Source organism: Brachycentrus maculatus, unplaced genomic scaffold (genome assembly GCF_059751285.1).
Source record: "Brachycentrus maculatus isolate JH-2025_06_01 unplaced genomic scaffold, ASM5975128v1 h1tg000004l, whole genome shotgun sequence".
NCBI classification, from domain to species: Eukaryota; Metazoa; Arthropoda; class Insecta; order Trichoptera; family Brachycentridae; genus Brachycentrus; species Brachycentrus maculatus.
The window spans coordinates 2,719,029-2,740,915 of record NW_028280759.1 but is presented as its reverse complement, the minus strand read 5'-3'; the positions used below and the strand labels follow the sequence as shown (position 1 = coordinate 2,740,915).

Genomic DNA, 21,887 nt, shown 5'->3' with positions numbered 1-21,887 from the left:
CCATGAGGGCAGAAGATGATGGTGGTTATTTATAATTTTTTATCAAAATAGATATATGTAAATACATTTGTAGATACTAATTCTCAGCAGTACACTCTTTCGGCAGTAAGTATCGAGACAAATAAATGCACTTTTTCCCATCCAATAACAAATTGTGCGTATCACTAGATAAAACTCACATAAAACAATAAAAAAGATGTAAATTAGGTAATTAAATGACTGAAAAAATAGGGTAACTCCTTTTTTTATATAAAAATCACGGAGGGTAACAAGCTTAATGCTATCAAAATGAACGGTAAAAATATGGCTCTTATGAACTAGATTAAATATTTTATTTTAAAAATGAGAATTCTTAAACAATAAACTAATATTAAGTTTTCCATCGGAAGAGCGAGAATAAAATAACAATAAATTTTTGGTTGTTGCTACAATATTTTATAGCAGCATTGCTGAGGAAATGAAAATTAGATCATTCCAATTCTGTCAGTCTCTCTGTTATTAGACTTTTCGAAGAACATGGCGTCCTGTGAAAGAAAAATAAAAGTCAGTATTAATAATATTTTATGCCAAATATTGTATATGTTGGTAATGTATCGTGTTTATGTAATATATCGTGTATGTTGAGTGGCAGGCTTCCGGGAGAGGCTGATGAAGAGCTCCAACCTCATCATAAAGCGGCTTGTGAAGCACAGATAGGGGCTGGACATGTGGCGGCACTGGAGCACAATGCTGCATTTGCCAGCGAGCTAATCTTCATCTACATCTTTCCAATTTTTTTTCTTTCACCGTTTCTTTTCATTATTTTTATTTGTTTATTATTATAATTTCATTTCATAAAAAAAAATGTAAAACATATATGTCTGACTAAGTATTGCACCCACTACTGAGTCAAGCTGGAATAAAGATTTATTATTATTATTATAAAGGCGTAAATATTACTTACAATGAGGAAACAAGCTCCGAGCAACACAGCCTTCATTCTGACGTCCAGATCCATGGGGAATGTGATACCGAAGTAGTCTGCGTCAGTAAACATTTCCCGGAGTAACCCCGACCACTGTTTTGATATCTTACCCACAGTGGTCTCCCCATCCTTGGACAAAATCTAAAATCCAATTATAAAAAAAATATTAATTTTAAAAATTTAGAACGACGAGAGAATATTATATCAACGTCACACGTAATACGAGTTGTAAATGTTATGTTGCCTTGTCTCTCAAAATAAACTATGTTAACTAAAATCTTTAGTAAAGTCTTTCACTTCTTGTCTCTTAAAATAAACCATGATATGAATTTGTGATGTTATACGAGGTAAAATAAGCAGTTTGATTCAAAATTAAACAATGTACTAAAAAAACTTTAATCACTTTTAAATCTCAAAATGGTGCATGAACTCATTTCATTTTCTGCAGTTAACACATTTCAGACGGGTATTTTTTTTACGCCTGCGGACCACTGGCGACGGGATTTGATAATTGTCTAAATGTAGTTAAGCCTTAACCGGATCCACGCGGCTCGCATAACCGTATGTGTTTTCACAAAACATTCCCTGTACGCGGCTGACATAACCGTTTGTGTTTTTACTTTACTCCAAGTTTCGAACCTCAGTTCAACTTGGAGGGATTTTTTCATGGTGTGAACTTTGGATAAAATAATACGTCAATCCTTGGCCTTATGACATCTGTTGAAATATCTGACTAATAATTTGTAACATCACAAGGATAAATAAAAGAACAGATCCCTCATTTTTCTTGCGGTCGGTAATTAGTCCGCGCCATAATCATGCCCTATATCTGTCTCACTCTCGACGCTACGCATCGCCAGTGGGTAAGAGTGACACACGATGCGCACTTTGATTTATTTATGTTACGATCTTATTTGTTTATATTACGGTATATTTCAAGAATAATGTGACACGAGTGTATTATAGAGTACCAAAAAGGCACAATGAATCCCATTGAACGTTTTTGCTTAGGAAAATAAATCGTTTCTTAACTAAATACATGATAAAAGTAATCATTTTAAAAACGGCGAAATACCGCCGCGCACGGGCGTCTCTCAGGAACAAAGTGAACGCGGTTAAAAGGTTAACAAAAGGATTGGTATACAATATTCATATAAAAATATTGGATAATTCTTCCTTTTCTGCCTTTGAAATGAGGCCTGCACAGAAGGTAAAAATACCTTTCCCGTCCGAAGTGCGTTATTAAACATGTAAAATAAATATTTGGTTTACCTTAAACTCCACATCGCCACACATGGTGAACCTGCAGACCGGTCCCTTGATGGTCAGCATGACGTCCCCTGCGGCATTCTTCACCAAGAAGGAGGGCTTGAAGAGCGACCACTCCTGCTCGATGTAGCCGATGATGGTGCCCGGAGGGGAGGATATCTCCATGGACTGCAGACAGCACGGGCAGCAGCAGGAGTCGCAGGCCAGAGGACGATGCATGTTGATAACCTGCAAGTTTATTATACAGTAAAATCACTATTAGCACCTTTAACCCTTTCGATGCCGGAAGGTATTAATATGGCAGTATCCGGCAGGCTGTGATTTTTTCAACAAAAATGTGAAAGCTTTTATAAAGATGAATGTAATTTTAATAACATCGGTAAATTGTAATATTTTAGTATTTCTTGATCTTCCTAATAGATGTCTCTACATATTCTTATAAAAAAAATATTGCAAGTGGATTTGATATTGGCTTGCGACAAGCTCAAACGAGAGCGCGTTTCAGTGCTCATTTTGTATGGCTGGCTTGGCGAGCACGGAATCGGAGAGCGCGTTAACGCGCTAGTGACATTGAACCGGTTAAACAGTAGCCACCTCTATAATATTGTTGATTTTTATTCTCCAGAATTTTTAAATAATAAATCATACACATTTAAACCTCTGAAATGTGATCACTCTATAAAACAGTCACGGTCATCAAAAGATATGTTTGCAAATTATTACTCTTGGCTTCTTTATTTGGAAAAGTCTACGAAACAATTGTAGGACCCGCACTCCCCTATGGCTCCGAATGCTGGACGATGTATAACACCTACTCTAGGCAACTAGAAGCTCCTAAAATGCGAATGCTTAGATGGTCAGCTGGAGTGTCTAAAAGAAACCAAATAAAAAGTTCACGCATTTGTGGAAACCTGGGTGTAACTGACATCGATAGTAAGGTAGAGGAAAGGCAATTGAGATGGAATGGGCACATAGGACGTAGAGGACCTGAATATATTGTAAACCAGGTGATCGCCATGGATTTTCCTCGAAAGACATCTAGAGGAAGACCAAAACATTCATAGATACTACAGAAAGATAACATGATTCGAAGGCATGGCAAGGAAGGAAGGTGACGTTATATATGAAAGCCAGACCTACAACCTGAGGGCAACCCTGACCCTAATTACACTTAGACAGTCTGCAGCCCGACCCTTAGTATACTAATCACAAGTAACCGCAAACCCTATTTCGATCTGTACAATGTTTGTTTGGTGTCTCTCGCGCTCTACCAAAAGTAAGCAAATAGAAAGCTTATAAGCGTCTCCTGCTCTCTACCAACAGTATGTAAAAGACGCTTTTAAATGTTTCCCTCAAACAATGTGATATTATCCTCTCTAGATTAGATAGATAGATACCTGATTGCGATAGTTATCCAGAATCTTCATCTCAAATGGTCGAATAGGCCCGCAGCAGTTCCTGGTGAGGCAGTCATTTTCCTCGACAGCGTAGTAAACCTTCTGACCGACACTATTCTTCACGGTGAACTTGTTGTTTGTTTCGAATCCGGTCAACGCTTCCAGCAGCTCCACTTTCTGGTGCACAAGGAGTTGGTCAATCATAGAAAGGTATTCCAATCCGGGAGGGCAGTTGGTTAGACCTTGCGGTATATTCATCCAGCCACCTGGCGGACAAACAAAACATTTTTTTTTAAACATATAATTTACTAACTAACTAACTAACTAACCATCACGCCGCTTCGCCGCTCTGTCTTTGCAAACATTCTTCGCCTCTTCTACATTCAAGCATCTCCTCGTACATACCCGACGATTATTACGACTCCTGACCCGGCCGCTTTCAAGTATTTGACATACCTGATTGTGCCAAGTTTTCCTCGGTCTTCCTCTGCTTCTTTTTCCAACTACATTCGCATCATAAATTTGTTTAACCGTTTTTTCTTCACTCATACGTTCCACATGTCCAAATCATCTCAACACACCTTAATTTTATCGATAATGCTTATCTCAGCCTTACATTCTTTCCTTATTTCATCATTCGAACATCTATCAAACATCGTTTTGCCACACATTCGTCTGAGGGATCGCATTTCGACTGCATTCAGTCTGCTTTCATCCTTCTTTTGCCAACTCCATGCTTCGCTTCCATACATAAGGGTTGGAACCAGAACTCTGTTGTGTACTGCCAGTTTAGCTTTCGCTGATAGATTTTTATTTGCTGAAACTGAGTTTAGTGCACCATTCTCTCTGTTCCCAGCACAAATAATCAATTTCATTTATTGATTTGGCAGTCACTTCGTGGTAAAATCTATCCCTTTTTAATTAAAGTTTTACTTGGTAAACATTACTATTTCTTAAAAATCTATTGTGACACATGTTTAATAAGTAAAGATAAATACGAATGAACATACGGTGTTTGAAAATGATGCGGAATGCATCGTAACATGTGTCATAATAGATTTTAAGAAATAGTGGTATTTATTTAGTAAAACTTAAATTAAAAATAAATAATATACATTTTGGCATTTGAAATTATCGCGATGTGATAACTTGCAATAGTGGCATAAATTTCATAGTTCATTTTCATATTTAAGGAAATACTCAATATAATATGGGGTTAAGTATGCCTTACATTGAAAACATAAAAATATTTCAAATAAAATAAATATTTATCTCTTCAGTTATGATGAAAAAAAAAACTGCAGCACCGCTATAATTTATAAAACCTGTATTTTAATAAACTGGCATAGAATGTAATAGTTATAAATCAAAGCAGTAGGTAGACAAGAAAGGAAATATAAAGATTGTATGTAGACCTTCCAGATACAGAATTTTTTTGATTGACTTTGTTTTATAAATGTACACGATTCAATTAGATCATAGAATATTAATGAAAAGAACAATGAATTTCCTCAGATAATGACAACAATATGAAATATTGTATTTTTTTTCTAAACAATGTATTATTGCACCCATGTATGTACTATGTAATGAAAATATACAGTAAACCCCCCTATAACGTTGAGATAGGTACTGCGTTATCAGAGAGAACATTCTGAGGGGTTTTTAAATTGTATTTTAATTTAATAATGATTCATTTCAGTGATTATAGGGCGTTAATGATTTAATTTGAATTTTTTACATTTAAACCATGGGAAATCACTGAAATGAATCATTATTAAATTAAAATACAATTTAAAAACCCCTCAGAATGTTCTCTCTGATAACGCGGGACTTATCTCAACGTTGTAGGGGGGTTTATTGTATTTCTTTTATGTTTTAACAACCCTGATAAAGACTTGAGATAAAGAATCTTGGTTTTGTGAAGACATTATCATGTTTACTCTACAAACAAATCACACAAAATTGTGACGCGTAATACATCGCTCACTCCTTTCAAGAACATCATAAATCAAAAAACTTGATTTTTCAGGAGAACGTTTTTAAAGATTAAAAATATAACACAATGTATTAAAAATAAATATCAAGCCCCTTATTGAACTTTTTACTGTGCAACACATCTTTTTAGGTTAAACCTGAAGGTTTTTTCTCCATTTGAAAAATATTTAGTACATTTAAAAAATAATTAAACAATACCTTTTTATTCAAAATGCAAAAACATTTTCTGCCCTGTAGCGGGTAAATACTAAGTAAAAAATATGCCTCTTTTGGTGGGATACAGTACATTTTCTGTGCATTCCGTAAACATGCACAACTGAAAATTGATGATTTTTGATTTATGACGTTCTTGAAAGGAGTGAGCGACACGTCAACTTTGGTATACATGAGGTCACGACTTGGATTTTTGACCAAGTCCACATAGTAAATGTTTACCAACTTCTCTGTGCTGCAATGTTACAATAAATACACAGCCCTGTACATATATAAGTTCAAATAAATACGAATAATAAATAGAATATCTATGTATGTTTATATTATGACACAAGACAGACAAGAAAATGAAAAATGCGGTTGTATTTGTTTTTACAGGATACACAAATTAAAGGTTTATTGAATAATAGTCCGCCTCCGGAGTGTAATAGTTAGCGTGCTCGGCTATAGCACTGGAGGTCCTGGGTTCGATTCCCAGGGAGGTCAATTAATAAAAATGATTTTTTCACTCTAGTATTTATTCAATATTACCCTAGACTAGTACCTAAAGTGGAGGGCTGATCACCTTTCCTTCATATGTTAACGATCAAGATAACACTGGGTTTATACGATGCAGTGCCCTATGCACCATTGGTGCGGATAAGGATTTGAAGAAGTAGAAAAATAATAATAAGGCGTTTTAGCGGGAATAATACCTATAATGTAACAAGAATGTAATGGCTGTAACGAGAGCAAGATATGAAACAATTGCAATCAATTTTTAAAATCTCAACATAGATGAAGAAGAATATAGAAGTCTGGGCATTTACGGGGCTTACGACCGTTATAGGTCATAAATAACTCCAATAATTGAAGATAATCCAGATTTGTTCACAGTATTTGGACACACTAAAAAATGTCGTTAATTGTAATTACACTAAAGTGGCTTATTTTGTAATTAATATACAAACACCAACCGTTGCTCTTCATCAGTAATCAGCGGGTGGTATCCGGCAGTTCTACCTTTGACATTAACTCTAACAGCCTTCCGCATACTTCTCCTCACAGTATGAACTGAAAATGTGTCGACATAACCACTGTTCTGGCGAACATGTTCAATTTTCGTTTGGAAAAATCCCACAAGTCTTTTTATGCTGAATAAACTCTCCCGTTTGGGGGTACTCTCCGATCTCTTCTTTTGTTTCGGCAAAGTTTTCACTTCTATTCTGGTTTTTATGTCCATTGCACCGACGGTGATTGAAATTATTTACACGCACGAATTTCTTTATCTCAAATGTAGGTGTTTTCGCTCCGGTACTACAACATTCACTGCTCTTGTTCTGAGTTATGTAGCGGGCAGAGCGGCCCAATTGGATAAGTAATCTAATAGAATAACATCATAACAGAGCGGCAATTTAATGACAATTTAACTAGATAATGGATGCATTAGGTACTGCAGCCAAAAGGTGACTAACGTGTGCTGTGTAGATACATACTCAAATGTTATCTTTATAACCAATATTTAAACTGAGATTGTAATGTAATGTGTACATTACACAAAACTACTTGTAAGTAAGAACGTCTTTGAAATGCAGATTTTATTTTTATGAATTTGTTTTTTTTATTTAATTTTATTTTAAGTGTGTATTTTAGATCAATCCTGTCCGCCTCTGTAGTGTAATGGTCAGCACGCTCGGCTACCGTTCTGGAGGTCCCGGGTTCGATTCCCAGGGGGGGTCAAATAAATATTAGTGATTTTTTCACTGTAATATTTATTCAATATTACCCTGGACTGGTACCTGAAACGGATCACCTTTCCTTCATGTATTAACGATCAAGATAATACTGTGTTTATATGAAGCAGTGCCCTATGCACCATTGGGGTGCGGATAAGGGTTTAATAAAATAATTTTAGATCAATTAATTACTAAACAATACTGTTCTTCCTCTATTTCTTTTCTCATGCAGCAGTAATATCCTTCACCTTGAGTCCTTTTTCTTACATTACCTGCATCCCATTAAATACTTTTTACTCTTAGATTCAAGAATCTGGAGCGCAGAAACTGAACTGATCACATGACCTTTATTTGATTAACGATCGAGTCAACAATATATCGATCTGATGCAAGTTTTGCGCAAAAAACTTTTTCATTCCTTGCGCCAAAGATATTTGATTTGCTGCCCGAAACTATTAAGAATTCCAGTGGTGATCAGGTCTTTAAGAACAGTGTCCGTCGATGGTTGCTTCGCATTGGAAGGGACAAGGTAGAAAGGGATTTAATTAAAGTCCATGTGTAATTATTTTATTGTAAAACCTTTATACTGTAAATTATTGTTGTATCTCTTGTATGTAACGTATATAATCTAATAAAAAAAAAAAATTGTATTAACATGTTCGTATTTCGGCTCAACACAGGCCATGCCTAAAGAGCCGTAATACATATAGTAAATGTATCTATGAAATAAATAAAAAATAAAAGTACTCTAGGGTGAGAGGAGGCAGAATTTTTTCGAATAAAATTTTTTGTGCATATTTTATTTAAGAATTTTGCATCCTAAAAATTACTATCAAGATGTGTCACGCTTATCCAATGGTCGTCCTTAAATGTCATCTTCATATACCAATAGAAAAGAATAAAATACAAGTAACATTGAAAATGCACAAAATTTTGTAAGGAATATTTCTACAAAAAAATTGTGTTCAATTCTGGAAATTGAGAGCCTATTGTATAAAACTTTAAAAAGGGTTTGAAAGCGTACTAGATTAAAAAAAAATTATCATATATTATATAATGTCCGCTTCCGTAGTGCAATGGTCAGCACGCTCGGCTACCGTTCTGGAGGTCCCGGGTTCGATTCCCAATGGGGGTAAAATAAATATAAGTGATTTTTTCACTGTAATATTTATTCAATATTACCATGGACTGGTACCTGAAGCGGAGGGCTGATCACCTGTCCTTCATGTGTAAACGATCAAGATAACACTGCGTTTATATGACACAGTGCCCTATGCACCATTGGGGTGCGGATAAGGGTTAAAAAAAAATATATATATATAATGTAAAGGACAAAAGAGAGAAGTCCAAATGTAATTGTTAGATTAAAACCAATATTTTTAGCTTTTCCACTTTATTTTTATTTGACCAGCGACCGGGTTTCGTCGTTACCGACATCATCAGACTGGTCGGTATGGACATGATGTCGGTAACGACGAAACCCGGTCGCTGGTCAAATAAAAATAAAGTGGAAAAGCTAAAAATATTGGTTTTAATCTAATAATATATTAAAATGCAATTCCATCACCAAGTGTCAGTGGATAATATAAATCTATTAAAATGTAATTGGGTTGTTAACCTTTTCATAGTCGCAAATAAATTACGCCGCAGTGCTCAACAGGCCAAGTATTTTTTTGAAAAAAAAAAGTTGTCTAAAGAAATTTTTTTTTGTTGTTTTTATTGAATTATAATTTACTTACCAAATATTATATCCCGCATCGATTGTTAGAGTTTTATTCTTGAAGTTAAACCAGTTTCAAATTTTCATTTCAGACAGGGTTGTCACACTGAGTCGCACACGCAAGTTTTTATTAAATTTAATATTAACACAAAACTATTATTTATCAATGGAATATAGTTTGAAATGTAAAAAAATAGTAAATTTAATATTAACACTCAACTATTATTTATCAGGTATCTTAGAATGAAGTATGGTTAGAAATGTGATAAATTAGTAATTTTCCATTGTGTGGTACTTCTCAAAGCACGGTATAACACAAAGAGCCATCTTGCATTGTTTACACCTATAACTAGACTCTTTTCTTAGTTTTTTGCTAGTACACACAATACACTTCGCAGTCGGGATGATTTTTTTCAGTCCGTGGTAGTTTTTCCAAAAAATGTCTTTCTGTAAGTCGCGATAGAAATTCTGCCTTCCGTTTTCTGCCATGAGAAGTACCGGGTTGTTCTTTTTCACTTAGCACGAAGAAGAACAAAGAACTTAGCACAAAGAAATAATTTATTTACTAAAAAGTTGTGAAAAGAAACCAATATCACTAGCAAAACACTGATAAAATCGGAGTAAATATAACGCGAAAGGTATAAATAAACAAATATTTTCACAATAATATTTTAAAATAATAAGAAAAACACAAAAAAATTGAGCAAAATAAAAACCCCTGGCGTTCAAAACAATCGATTAAAATAATCAATATTTCAAGTGGTTTGAGTGGTAGCCCTAATGACATCTGTCAACTGTCAGCTGAAAGTGATACCGATAAATCACTTAAAAGTATTTAAAAACTTTATAAAATATTTTGTGAGAACTTCAACACATGGCAATGTATGTTCCGTTTTTGACAGATTGTCAATATGAGTTAAAACTGCGGAGTAATACGTCATCAAAAGTACTGACGAGATATCTCGTCTCTGGCAATACGGGCACTCCGCCATTTGCCGAGATATCTCGTCTCTGGCAACCATCGGGTTAAATGGATCCATTACCATATCATTATCCCCCACTATAAATTTACTCACGATGTCAATCAATGTTTGTAAAGTCAATTAGCGACATCTATGTTATCACAAACAAGTAAGTAGTGGTTTGAATCTTTGAGAAATAAAGTAGCAAAAAAGCGCTTTAATTCGACTATAAATAAATTTCAGATCCAAATAAGTGATTAAATTTTAAATTTTATCATATTTGAATATGTGAATTAATCATGATTATATTTTATATATAAAGATTTAATAAAAATTTTTTTTTTTAGTAAATCCGGTACAGTAAAAAAATCAAATGCAAAAAAAACTTTCTAAAGTTACCCATTGTGCAATCAGTGGGTACGTGTATGCCCTTCTAGAGTGCCATGTAAGAATCATCAGCTTTCCAAAGGCTCAACAACGGAAGGCGAATACTTAGTGTTTTTATTAGAGAGTGGAAAGTTGGAGTTGAGTTTCAAATATATTGAATTAAGCCCTCTTGATTTATTTCACAAAAATTACGCTATACATACTATCCAAAATTATTATTTTTATTATTACATGTTTTTTAGTTCATATGAACTCTTCTTCTAGCCCTTATCCGCACCCAATGATGCATAGGGCACTGTATCGTATTGAGGCAGTGTTATCTTGATCGTTATTAACACAAAGGCAGGGTGATCACTCTTGCACTTCAGGGACTAATCCAGGGTAGTATTATGTAAATAAATATTAGAATGTAAAATCACTAATATTTATTTTCACCCTCCCCTGGGAATCGAACCCGGGACCTCCAGCACGGTAGCTAAACACACTAACCATTACACCACGGAGGTGGACAAAATTATAAACTCAAAAGTCTACAACTTGCGAAGTTCAATGTAGCGAATGTTTGAATAATCAAGAACTATATGACAAGGTGAGTACTGACCTGGGGCTGGCTGCTGTTGCTGCGGCGGGCCGTGCCCCGGCTGGTGCATGATGGGGGCTCCGTAGCCGGGAGGCACATACCCGGGGGGCACGTACCCGCCCGGGGGGTACCCCTGGAAGCCGGGCGGCTGCGGAGGGTAGCCGCCTTGCGGGCCAGGAGGGGCGGGGGTCGGGTAGCCCGCCCCCGCCTGCGGGTATGGGGCATTGGCCGGTGCCACTCCGCCGGGGGGGAAGTTGGGCGAGTAGGGCTGTGGCTGCGACATGTATGGTGGGCCTGATGGCGCTGAACCTATAAAAATACAATTTAATCGTTGCTTGTGCTATAAAAGTCACATTAACACATTGTTGTCGGTAGGTTTTCTATTAACCCCAACACTAATCATACTCCCGACAGTGCCCGACCCTAAGTAGCCTGCAGACCGCTGACGATGAGATTTGATAATTTTGTACATATAGTTAAGACCTTAATAAAGAGATTGATATGTAATATTCATTAAAACATTGGATGATTCATATTTTTCTACTTTTGAAATGAGGCTGGCGCAGCAGGTAAAAATACCCTTCCCATCCTGAAGCATCAATCGACCAGACGGGTATAAATACTATTGTCCTTAGTGTGTTAAAAGCATTGTTAACATTGTAGTATGGTAATATAACATTCTCCTTATCATTCATTGTTCACTTTGAGTAATAACACTTAAAAAACACTGTTTCATGACAACCGGTTTCGGAATAATCATTCCATCATCAGAATATTAACCGTGTATAAGCTTTTCCATCTGAAGTGCGTTAATTGCATACTCGGGTGTTTCTATTGCATATTTGTTAAAATAGGTCAAAGATTTAAACAATCCGTATGTAAGCAAGGTAAACTGTGTTAGTATTATATTTCACACAACTCTGGTGGGGATAGAAATACAGCACTTAATATGACAAAATAAATAATTATCTATCTTGAGTAATATATGGTACATAGCAGAGGTGTGAAACTCAAAAGGCACCGAGGGCCACATAAGGTGTTTTGGGTACACCGGCAGGCCGCATCAAAAATCTTATTTTTATATTTATATAAGTAATAAGTAAATAATTTATCATCTAAGACAGTCACATGAGGTACAGTAGATCCAACTTAATGATTTTGTAAAAGAATATCATGTTCTCGAACCAAAAAAATTATTTCAATGAAGAATTAAAATAAATGAAAAATATAACCGATGGTATCCGCGGGCATCCAGATAAATACTCCTGGGAGTTTGACATGCTTGGTTTATAGCACCTAAACCGATATTCGAGGTGAAAAGATAATATTACGTTTTGAATATTGAAAGCATTAACTTTGTGGATCATATTGATATATTATTTCGAGAAATAAAAATACTTTGTGTTCTGATCCACTCACATTTTTATTAACCAATGTAATAAATGAAATCCTGAAGAGGGCAACAGGTTGTTGCCGAAACTAGTTGGTTAGTAAAAATGTGAGTGGATCAGGACACAAAGTATTTTTATTTCTCGAAATAATAGATAATATTACCCTTACATTATTAACAATTATGATGGTGCTGCATCGAATACAAACATATTATCTTTCAGTAAAAATAGAGAGGTAAAACCATTTTTAAAAAAATTAAATTTTACAAAAGGTAATGTGATAATTAAATTTTACTGTTATGTCGGATCAATAACACAATTTCAGTAGACTCAAAGGTCAGCACTGAAATAATAAAAAGTAATGAGTGAATGTTTACTGAAGTAATGCAACACTGCAGGTGATAGAGGTGATATGAGACGCAACGCATCGTGTTTTATTCAAATGCGTACAGTCAACAAGAAAATGAAGTGTTCGGTGATTTACTTATTTGTTAAATGTTTGTGTACTGCAGATCCCAAGTAAAAGTATCAAATGCATTAAAAAATGTAGAAACATTATTTTTAATTGAAAAATTTTGTTACATTCTTTTGAAATTCCAAATATAATAGAAAGTATTTGTTGAGGTTGTTATTAATAAATCGGAATAAAAAGTGTAACAAAAGTAATCTAAAATTGATGCTAAATCCATTTACATTAATTTAAATAATGATATTAATAGTTTTCTGACTTATATATCATTGATTACTAACATTAAGTAATTGCTGGAAGTAGTATTGTACAGATAATCAATACCATTTCGACTATGTATTCTATTGAGAACATTCATTTCATTTAATGGTAGTTTAAACATTATTTAGATTTAGATACAATTTTCATCAGCTACAAAGCCTTTTCAATACATTGATTAGATTATAGCCATGTGAACAATAATTCAAAATAAACCAACGATTACCTGAATCCAAAATACAGTTTATAAGTGAAAATTTTGATAGAAAACCAACAGAAACTAGGTGTTAAAGTGTAGATGTATATTTTGTGAATGACAAATTCTTTATCAAGTAGAATTGGGTGATTATTTAAAATAAAATAAGATAAGATAATATCAGTCGGTACATCAAGCATATAAGTGTTTTCAACCATCAATAACCGGTAAAAAAAATTGGATAGAAATTTTTTAAACATAAAATTTATTTTAAAAAAAACTGCACTAAAATTTTCCATAGCTTGTCAGGTAGTATGCATTAAGTCAGCGGTTCCCAACCTGTGGTACGCGTACTACTAGTGGACGCGAGTGGATAGTTGGTGGTACGCGAAAAATAATCAGCAATGGCGGACATAAAAAGTTTAAAAAAAAAACAGACAACAAATTTGATTTGAACTATTGTATTTTTTCTATGATTTTGAATTTGGTTTTAATTTATCAGTGCATTTTCCATAGTTAATTTGATTGTGGATTGTGTACTGAATTTCAATGAATTTTTACATTTGCCATGTTTAGTTGATTTTATACACAAATATTTTCTATTGATATCTGTAATTTTTGGATAATTTAATTTACCCTATAAAATTTATAATGCAAATAGACTAATGAATTTCTCGAAATACAATCATTCTTACAAAGTGGTACAATTAAGCGTGACATACTACCAAGTGGTACACAAGCCAAAAAAGGTAGGAAAACGCTGTATTAAGTGTATATTCTGTATATCTGTGAGGCATGTTGCCTACAAAACATCAAAATGTATCTTCTTTGCCAAAAAGGTATCGGATTATACTAACTAACTAACTAACCATCACGCCGCTTCCCCGCAGGGGTAGGCAGAGAGAATCGAACGCCACACCACTCCGTCTTTGCAAACATTCTTTGCCTCTTCTACATTCATGCATCTCCTCATACATATCCGACGATTATTACGACTCCTGACCCGGCCGCTTTCAAGTATTTGACATACCTGATTGTGCCAAGTTTTCCTCGGTCGTCCTCTGCTTCTTTTTCCAACTACATTCGCCCCATAAATTTGTTTAACCGTTCTTTCTTCACTCATACGCTCCACATGTACAAACCATCTCAACACACCTTTCTTAATTTTATCGATAATGCTTATCTCAGCCTTACATTCTTTCCTTATTTCATCATTCGAACATCTATCAAACATCGTTTTGCCACACATTCGTCTGAGGGATCGCATTTCGACTGCATTCAGTCTGCTTTCATCCTTCTTTTGCCAACTCCATGCTTCGCTTCCATACATAAGGGTTGGAACCAGAACTCCATTGTGTACTGCCAGTTTAGCTTCCGCTGATAGATTTTTATTTGCTAAAACTGATTTTAGTGCACCATTCACTCTGTTCCCAGCATTCACTCTCCTTTCTATGTCTTTATCTAATGTCTGATTGAATAATGCAGCCTAAATACCATGTTCCGTGTTTTCTAAGAACATTATTGTTTTACATATTAAATATAACCCGGGAAATCATGATTGTATAAAAATTAACATACTTTGGAAAGAGGGTTGTAATATTGTCAAACAACAGAAATCAATAATTCATTATCAGATGCCATTAATATTTTATCAATTAATTATTAATTGAATGTGTCCTGCGTAAGTGTTAGCATATAAATTATAGAGCTAGCTTTATCCACCATATGCCGCATGCCTATCAGGTAAAATGATGTAGCTTTTAAAAAAAATATAATTTAATACAATTTCTATACATTTCTATTTAATAAAATTTTATAATTTTAGTTTCGCTGTGACTCTCCAAAAAAAGAGACTTGTACTTAGAGAGGGAAATTGATTTGCTTTAGTTCATTACAAACCTGCGAATATTAAATTTAAGGTAATTTTGCCAACCCTATTGAAATTTCAGAAGATATATAAATTTTAATGGTAATATAAACATCTAACAAAAGTTAGGAAAACAGTAACAAAAACTAAACCTGTATGCAACTTTCCGCAGGGGTAGGCAGAAATAATAGAATGCCACACCACTTTGTCTTTGCAAACAATCTTCACGTTTTCCACATTCATGCAAACCTCATACAAACCCCCCTGATTTTTCTAACCTGAACACTTTCAGTATTTGAAATACCTAATCATGCCAAGTTTATCTTGGTCTTTCTCTGCTTCTATGTCCAACTACATTTGCTTCATAAATTTGTTTTACTGTTCTTTCTTCACTCATTCGTTTCAAGTGTCCAAACTATCTCAATACACCTTTCTTAATTTTATTGAAAATGCTTATCTTGGCCTTGCATTTTTTTTTATTTCACCATTCAAACATCTCATTTGTCCGCCTCCGTAGTGTAATGGTCAGCACGCTCGGCTACCGTTCTGGAGGTCCCGGGTTCGATTCCCAAGGGGGGTAAAATAAATATAAGTGATTTTTTCACTGTAATATTTATTCAATATTATTACCCTGGACTGGTACCTAAAGCGGAGGGCTGATCACCTTTCCTTCATGTGTAAACGATCAAGATAACACTGCGTTTATATGACGCAGTGCCCTATGCATCATTGGGGTGCGGATAAGGGTTTTATTATTTATTATTATTATTCAAACATCTACGTTTCGCTGCACATTTGTCTGAGAAATTGCATTTTGACTGCATTTAGTCTACTTTCATCCTTCTATCACAAACCATATGCATCACTTCCTTACATAAGAGTTAGTACTAGGACTCCATTGTGTACTGCCAGTTTAGCTGTCGCTGAAAGGTTTTCATTTGCTATGACTAATTTCGGTGCATCATTAATTTATTTTTATTTTTATTATTAATATTGATACCCAGTTACTGGGTAGAACATATATATGAAATAATGTCGGATCTACTCAGATAAATGATTTTTTACATGGTAAGTACGTTTACAAACACTTTTAAAGGACAAATACATTGGATAAGGTCATAACCAACAAAAATCAATGTTAACTCAAGTTATATTGACATTGAGTCCGAAGAGAACAAATTCAGAATAACAAGAAATACTTTATTTATTTATACTATCTTGAATTAAATAAAAAAAAATACTGGAGCGTGAAACATAATACAATTTTTTTTAATAATGGGCCTATGTCAGGGATGGCGAACCTATGGCACGCAACATGATTTTTCATTATACGCGAATGAAGAAAAAAAAATGATCATACAATTTAAAAAAAAATTTAGACTTGCAGACGAAAGTACTATTGCTTGTATTGTATTAAAAGCTACCAGCTATGAACCCGATTTTCAACAAAGACTTTACTTTCTCAAATAATTTTAAATGATTAAGAGCTTTTACAATTGACATTCAATAAAGCAGTGCTCCGCAACCGGTGTGCCGTGGCACAATGGTGTACCGTGAGCAGGATTCAGGTTCAATGTAATTGACATTTTTTATTTAACATTATGTATTTAAATACAAAAATAATTGGTCATTGTGTGGTTAACACAATGACAAATTATTTTTTATACATTGTCTTTTGTTTCAAAATTATAAAATAATTATAAATACATAATTTTTCAACGTATTTTATGTATTAATTGTTAAATCAAACACAGATTTTTTAAGTCTACTAAGTTGTATTTTATTGTGAAAAAAAATGCTTCGTTTCGCTTAGTTATGGCATTTTCAATCAAATGCAAGGCGAAACAATTGTCACATTATAAAATTTTATGTGTTTTTTAACAATAAAATACAACTTAGTTGACTCAAAAAATCTATGTTTGATTTAACAATTTATACATAAATTAAAATGGAGTTCTACAAATTAAACGCCAAATCGATAAATATTTTTTCAATGGTCTATATATTTTAGCTTTAGGTGTGCCGCGGAATTCTAGGAAGAATTTTGGTGTGTCGCAGGTGAGAAAAGGTTGCGGAGCACTGCAATAAAGGGTTAAATAATGAGCAACAAGGGACTTATCTTTTATCAATCATCTTATTTGTTATGTATCAATATATTACCAATAATTATTACATTTACGTCAAAGTTAATCCCTGAGACAAATACGGAAAACTTAATAATTAATAATATCATTGTATAATTCCCAGAGAGCAGTCAGTCATTGAAATGTTGACTCAGAGAATTTTGCTTATAATAATTGACAAATTTCTTAAAAACCCGAAAGAAAATTATCATATCATTTAAAAATATATATTATTATTAGTGTGTTAAAAGCTTAGTTCAATTAACTTATTAAATAAATAAATTCAATTTTGTATTTCCATTTCAGCAAGATATTAAAATTTTAAAATAACCATCAATCGATAACTCAAACATATTAATTACCGCACAGTAACATGTTGCTTTTTGACATGCTTACGATCTGTATAAAATAAAAGTAATTCAGGCATATCTTTGATGATTTATGGTACGTAAATATATTTTTTAAACTTACCTCCATAGCTTGTAGGTGGGTAGCCACCCTGTCCTTGTTGGTACATTCTAAAAATAAAAAAAATACTACGTTTAATGGTATTATTTTTTATTCGCACATATAATAATGACTACCATATTTATACATTGTGAATTTAAGGCAGTGAAAAGTTAATTTACATTGTAATTTATTGCTTAGGCGTCAGGTACACATTCCAGGCCTCTAGAAAAGTGATGTCATGGGCAAAATAAATCTTGTAACATCTACCGACGAATTTCAAGGATAACATAAAGAAGAACAGTCAACCGTGATATATTCGTAAATATTATTGGACGTAAATAACAAAAGTATAATCCTGCGCCCATTTCTCTAATTATCATGTTATAATAAGGTCTGCATATTAATAATAACTGACGTTATTTTGAGTGCTTAATCGGACTTCCATAATGAGTCACATTGTTTTTTTTTGTTGCAGAAGATGTTTCTTTATTACAATCGGGAAAAGCTCGAAAATGTATTGCGTTAGTAGATAAGATAACCCAAAAAATAGCTTACATGTATATGTGAGAAAAGATAAAACGCTATCCGCGGTATAATAGTAAGATACTACTAATATTATTTTTAGAACACCGCGACGACCACGACCTGAGCGCAAAATCTATCGGTCCGCCGATTCGCGATCTGTCAACGAAAAAGGCGAGTCCGTGTTTTTTGTGTGTGTACATTTATACCACCATCTTTCGGTATAATTTGTAACTATTAGATTTTATGTTATCAAAAATGATATATAGATGTCGGTAATAAGCTGAATGTGTAAAATAAAAAAAAAAACACGAAAGCACAAACTAACAGAAAACTCATATTCATATCAATACAAAATTAATTCACTCTACCTCTAAATGTCTACATATATCTAATTGTGGTAACTTTACCGCCCACATGGTTTGTTTTTATTTTTATAATTTTCATTACTTCATATGACTTTTAATATGCACTGTATGCTTCTTAAAAAAAACAATAAAACATTATTTAAAAAAAAACATCTACACCCTATTTACCGCTATCGATAAAAATGTATTAATTATTGCGTGGTATTTTATTCAAATATTCTGTTAGTATTTAAACTCATCTCAGAAATGATCGGCTGTTACCTATTCGATAAACTAAGATAATAATAACGTATCTTGGGATTCTTACATTTGCTACCTAGGATATAATATTACTCTATTTATGTATATTTTACAGTCCGGGTACATAAAAATTAAAATAATTTGATTTTGAACTATAAATTCTTTTGAGGTTAAAAAGGAATCAGCTGTCAGCTGTCATAATAGTCAAATGTATGTTCATATTATTGAGTTGGTAGGAATGTACAGCCTTATTCACTGATATGTTTAATTATTTTTTTTTACTCTCAAGTAAGTAGTAAAATACAAGATAAAGCAGAACGTACTCAATACATACTGACGATATGTTTTAATTATTGGCGTGCACTCAAATCATCATGATATGAAAAATTTAAGTTTTTTTAAAAGTTGATGAAAAAATATACACGGTGGAATGTGAAAATCTTTCAAATATCACTTTCTAAATGAGTTATTTATACATTGTTATTCTGCAACGAATGCATCTTATAATATTGTATTTTATTAATTACATGTATACTAAAACTAAAATTTGTCAACCATTTGGAAGGCAATTGGACTTTATCGAAACAAAACTGTTTCCTTTTATGCCTGTTTAAATCATTTGAATGTGTTTATCTAACTATTTTTTATAAAAAAAAACCCAGCGAGAGGTTGAAGTCAAGATTTGAAGACGTTTAAAAAAACTGTTTGTGAATTTATCTGAAATATCTTTTTTTAAATATCACTGATTTTATTTTGTATACTACCCTCGATACGAATGAATAATTTTTCAATTTTATAGAAAAATACAGCACACTGTCGCGTGATATTGTTAAAATATCGTGAATCGGGTCTTTGATTGTGGAAAACAATAATTAATATTTTTTACCTTCAAATGTTTTAAAATTTAATTCTTAAATTGAAAAATCGATTTAAAATCTTCAATAACTATGAAAAACTCTTTTCTAAATAACTTTTTCAAATGTAAAGTTGGTTATTTGACGTTTGTAATGTTTGTTTTGAAAATTAGTTATAATTTCTGCCACCAAAGTCGCTAGTAGCATCCGGTTGTTAGTTCCAGTCGGTGTCGGTTCATTTTGGGTGGCGTTATTGTCACGTCAAGCGTTGGACTCCGTTCTCCGCTCGTCAGTCTGTTAAAATGGCGATACGAGTGAACAAGTAGTGTTGCGATGGCAGAAGTCAATCAAATTAGGCTTTGTTTTCTAGCCAGAGTGTTACTAACGCGGTTCGCAGAGTATTCAAATGTTTCCAGTAAATTGTTGCACTCAAACTGGTGACGGTCAATTTAACCATCCGGTGTCGTAAAAGTTACAAAAATGCGCGATTTCAAAGTCGTCGTGCTCGGCTCGGGCGGGGTTGGGAAGAGCGCGCTGACTGTTCAGTTCGTTTCCGGTTGTTTTATGGAAAAGTACGATCCGACTATCGAGGACTTTTACAGAAAAGAGATCGAAGTGGACAGCTCGCCGTGCGTGCTGGAGATCCTGGACACGGCCGGCACGGAGCAGTTCGCGTCCATGCGAGACCTGTACATCAAGAACGGGCAGGGCTTCGTGGTGGTGTACTCGCTGACCAACCACCAGACGTTCCAGGACATCAAGCCCATGAAGGAGCTCATCACGAGGGTGAAGGGCAAGGAGCGCGTGCCCATCCTGCTGGTGGGCAACAAGGCGGACTTGGAGCACCAGCGCGAGGTGCCGGCGCCAGAGGGCGGCGCGCTGGCGCAGCAGTGGAGCTGCCCCTTCGTGGAGGCGTCCGCCAAGAGCCGCACCAACGTCAACGAGATGTTCGCCGAGATCGTGCGCGAGATGAACTTTAGTCCCGAGAAGGAGAAGAAGAGCTACTGCTGCTGCACGGTGCTCTAATGCTCGCCCGGACGCGCGCTCCCGGCGCCCGCTCCCGGCGCGGGCCGCCGACTCCTGACTCCTGACTCCTGACTCGCCGACCGGCGCTGGTGCTGACCCTCGCACTCTAGCGTCTAGCGTGCTCACCCTTTTGTAATCTTTCTACAAGGCTTTTTACTCGTTTTGTACTTTGGCTCGCCACCGCGAGTCGACTCTACACTCGCACTAAACTGCAGTTTAGAAGTGCCGGCCGCCCGCGGGCGCGGGAGACGGGATACGGGAGACGGGAGACGGGATACGGGAGATAGACTTTATGTAAATGTATAGTAATTACTGTTAAGATGTATATAAAGTACTGTAATCTTGTCGATGCTAGTGTTAAATGGTCTGTACGTGTTAACTTCGTCTCGGTCTTCGGACCTGTGAATAAAGCAAAATCCTTCAAAGAGTGAATCTGATCCGATCAAATATTTCCGAAAGAAGTATTCATGTGCCGAAACAAACGTTTTTTTACGTCATTTGATAAGAAAACGTTACAAAATGGACCCATGTCTCAAGTTTGTATGCTGCGTGATTGTGTTAAAAGTCTACCAGGATTTGTGATATATACGTATAAAAAATATCTTTAATAAAAGTTTTAATAAGTGGGAGTATAATCAAAAGTGCCGTTTTATTCCATGATCCGCCCAGGTAACCGAACACCTTCTCATTCACTTACTACACTACTCACTAAGTTACCTACTTGTCGACTTTACTGTCAGAATCAGCTGGTTTGCAAATCTAAGGAGCCAGGCGTGCTCAACCAGTGGCCACTTCTCTGGATATTGAAAACACCGAATACGGTATCTACTTAGAAAACACAACATCGCAAGTAACCCCAAATACCGAATTATCTAGTCTTTTCAATAACCATGGCTTTACGTTGCTGACAGTAATATT

The 21,887-nt window shown here is 34.8% G+C and overlaps 2 protein-coding genes across 2 annotated transcripts; one reads left to right on the top strand and one right to left on the bottom strand.

Annotated features, from left to right (window-relative positions):
* Positions 1–412: 412 nt before the first annotated feature.
* On the bottom strand, positions 413–18,653 carry scramb1 (phospholipid scramblase 1). Its single transcript, XM_088277150.1, has 7 exons — positions 18,515–18,653; positions 17,981–18,027; positions 11,227–11,514; positions 3,631–3,896; positions 2,237–2,461; positions 944–1,105; positions 413–524 (listed from the first exon to the last, which is right to left on the bottom strand). Exons 2-7 carry the CDS (start codon positions 18,024–18,026, stop codon positions 465–467), a joined length of 1,047 nt encoding a protein of 348 aa, XP_088133276.1. The 5' UTR covers position 18,027; positions 18,515–18,653; the 3' UTR covers positions 413–464.
* A 1,119-nt stretch (positions 18,654–19,772) lies between these two features.
* Rap2l (Ras-associated protein 2-like) lies at positions 19,773–21,610 on the top strand. Its single transcript, XM_088277172.1, has one exon. It carries the CDS (start codon positions 20,424–20,426, stop codon positions 20,967–20,969), a length of 546 nt encoding a protein of 181 aa, XP_088133298.1. The 5' UTR covers positions 19,773–20,423; the 3' UTR covers positions 20,970–21,610.
* Positions 21,611–21,887: the final 277 nt, after the last annotated feature.

Coding starts and splice junctions, on each gene's coding strand:
- scramb1 (XM_088277150.1), bottom strand. CDS start 18,026: ATGTACCAACAAGGACAGGGTGGCTACCCACCTACAAGCTATGGAG. Junction 11,515..17,980: donor CCCACCTACAAGCTATGGAG/GTAAGTTTAAAA, acceptor GTATTTTTATAG/GTTCAGCGCCATCAGGCCCA. Junction 2,462..3,630: donor TGGATAACTATCGCAATCAG/GTATCTATCTAT, acceptor ATAAACTTGCAG/GTTATCAACATGCATCGTCC.
- Rap2l (XM_088277172.1), top strand. CDS start 20,424: ATGCGCGATTTCAAAGTCGTCGTGCTCGGCTCGGGCGGGGTTGGGAAG.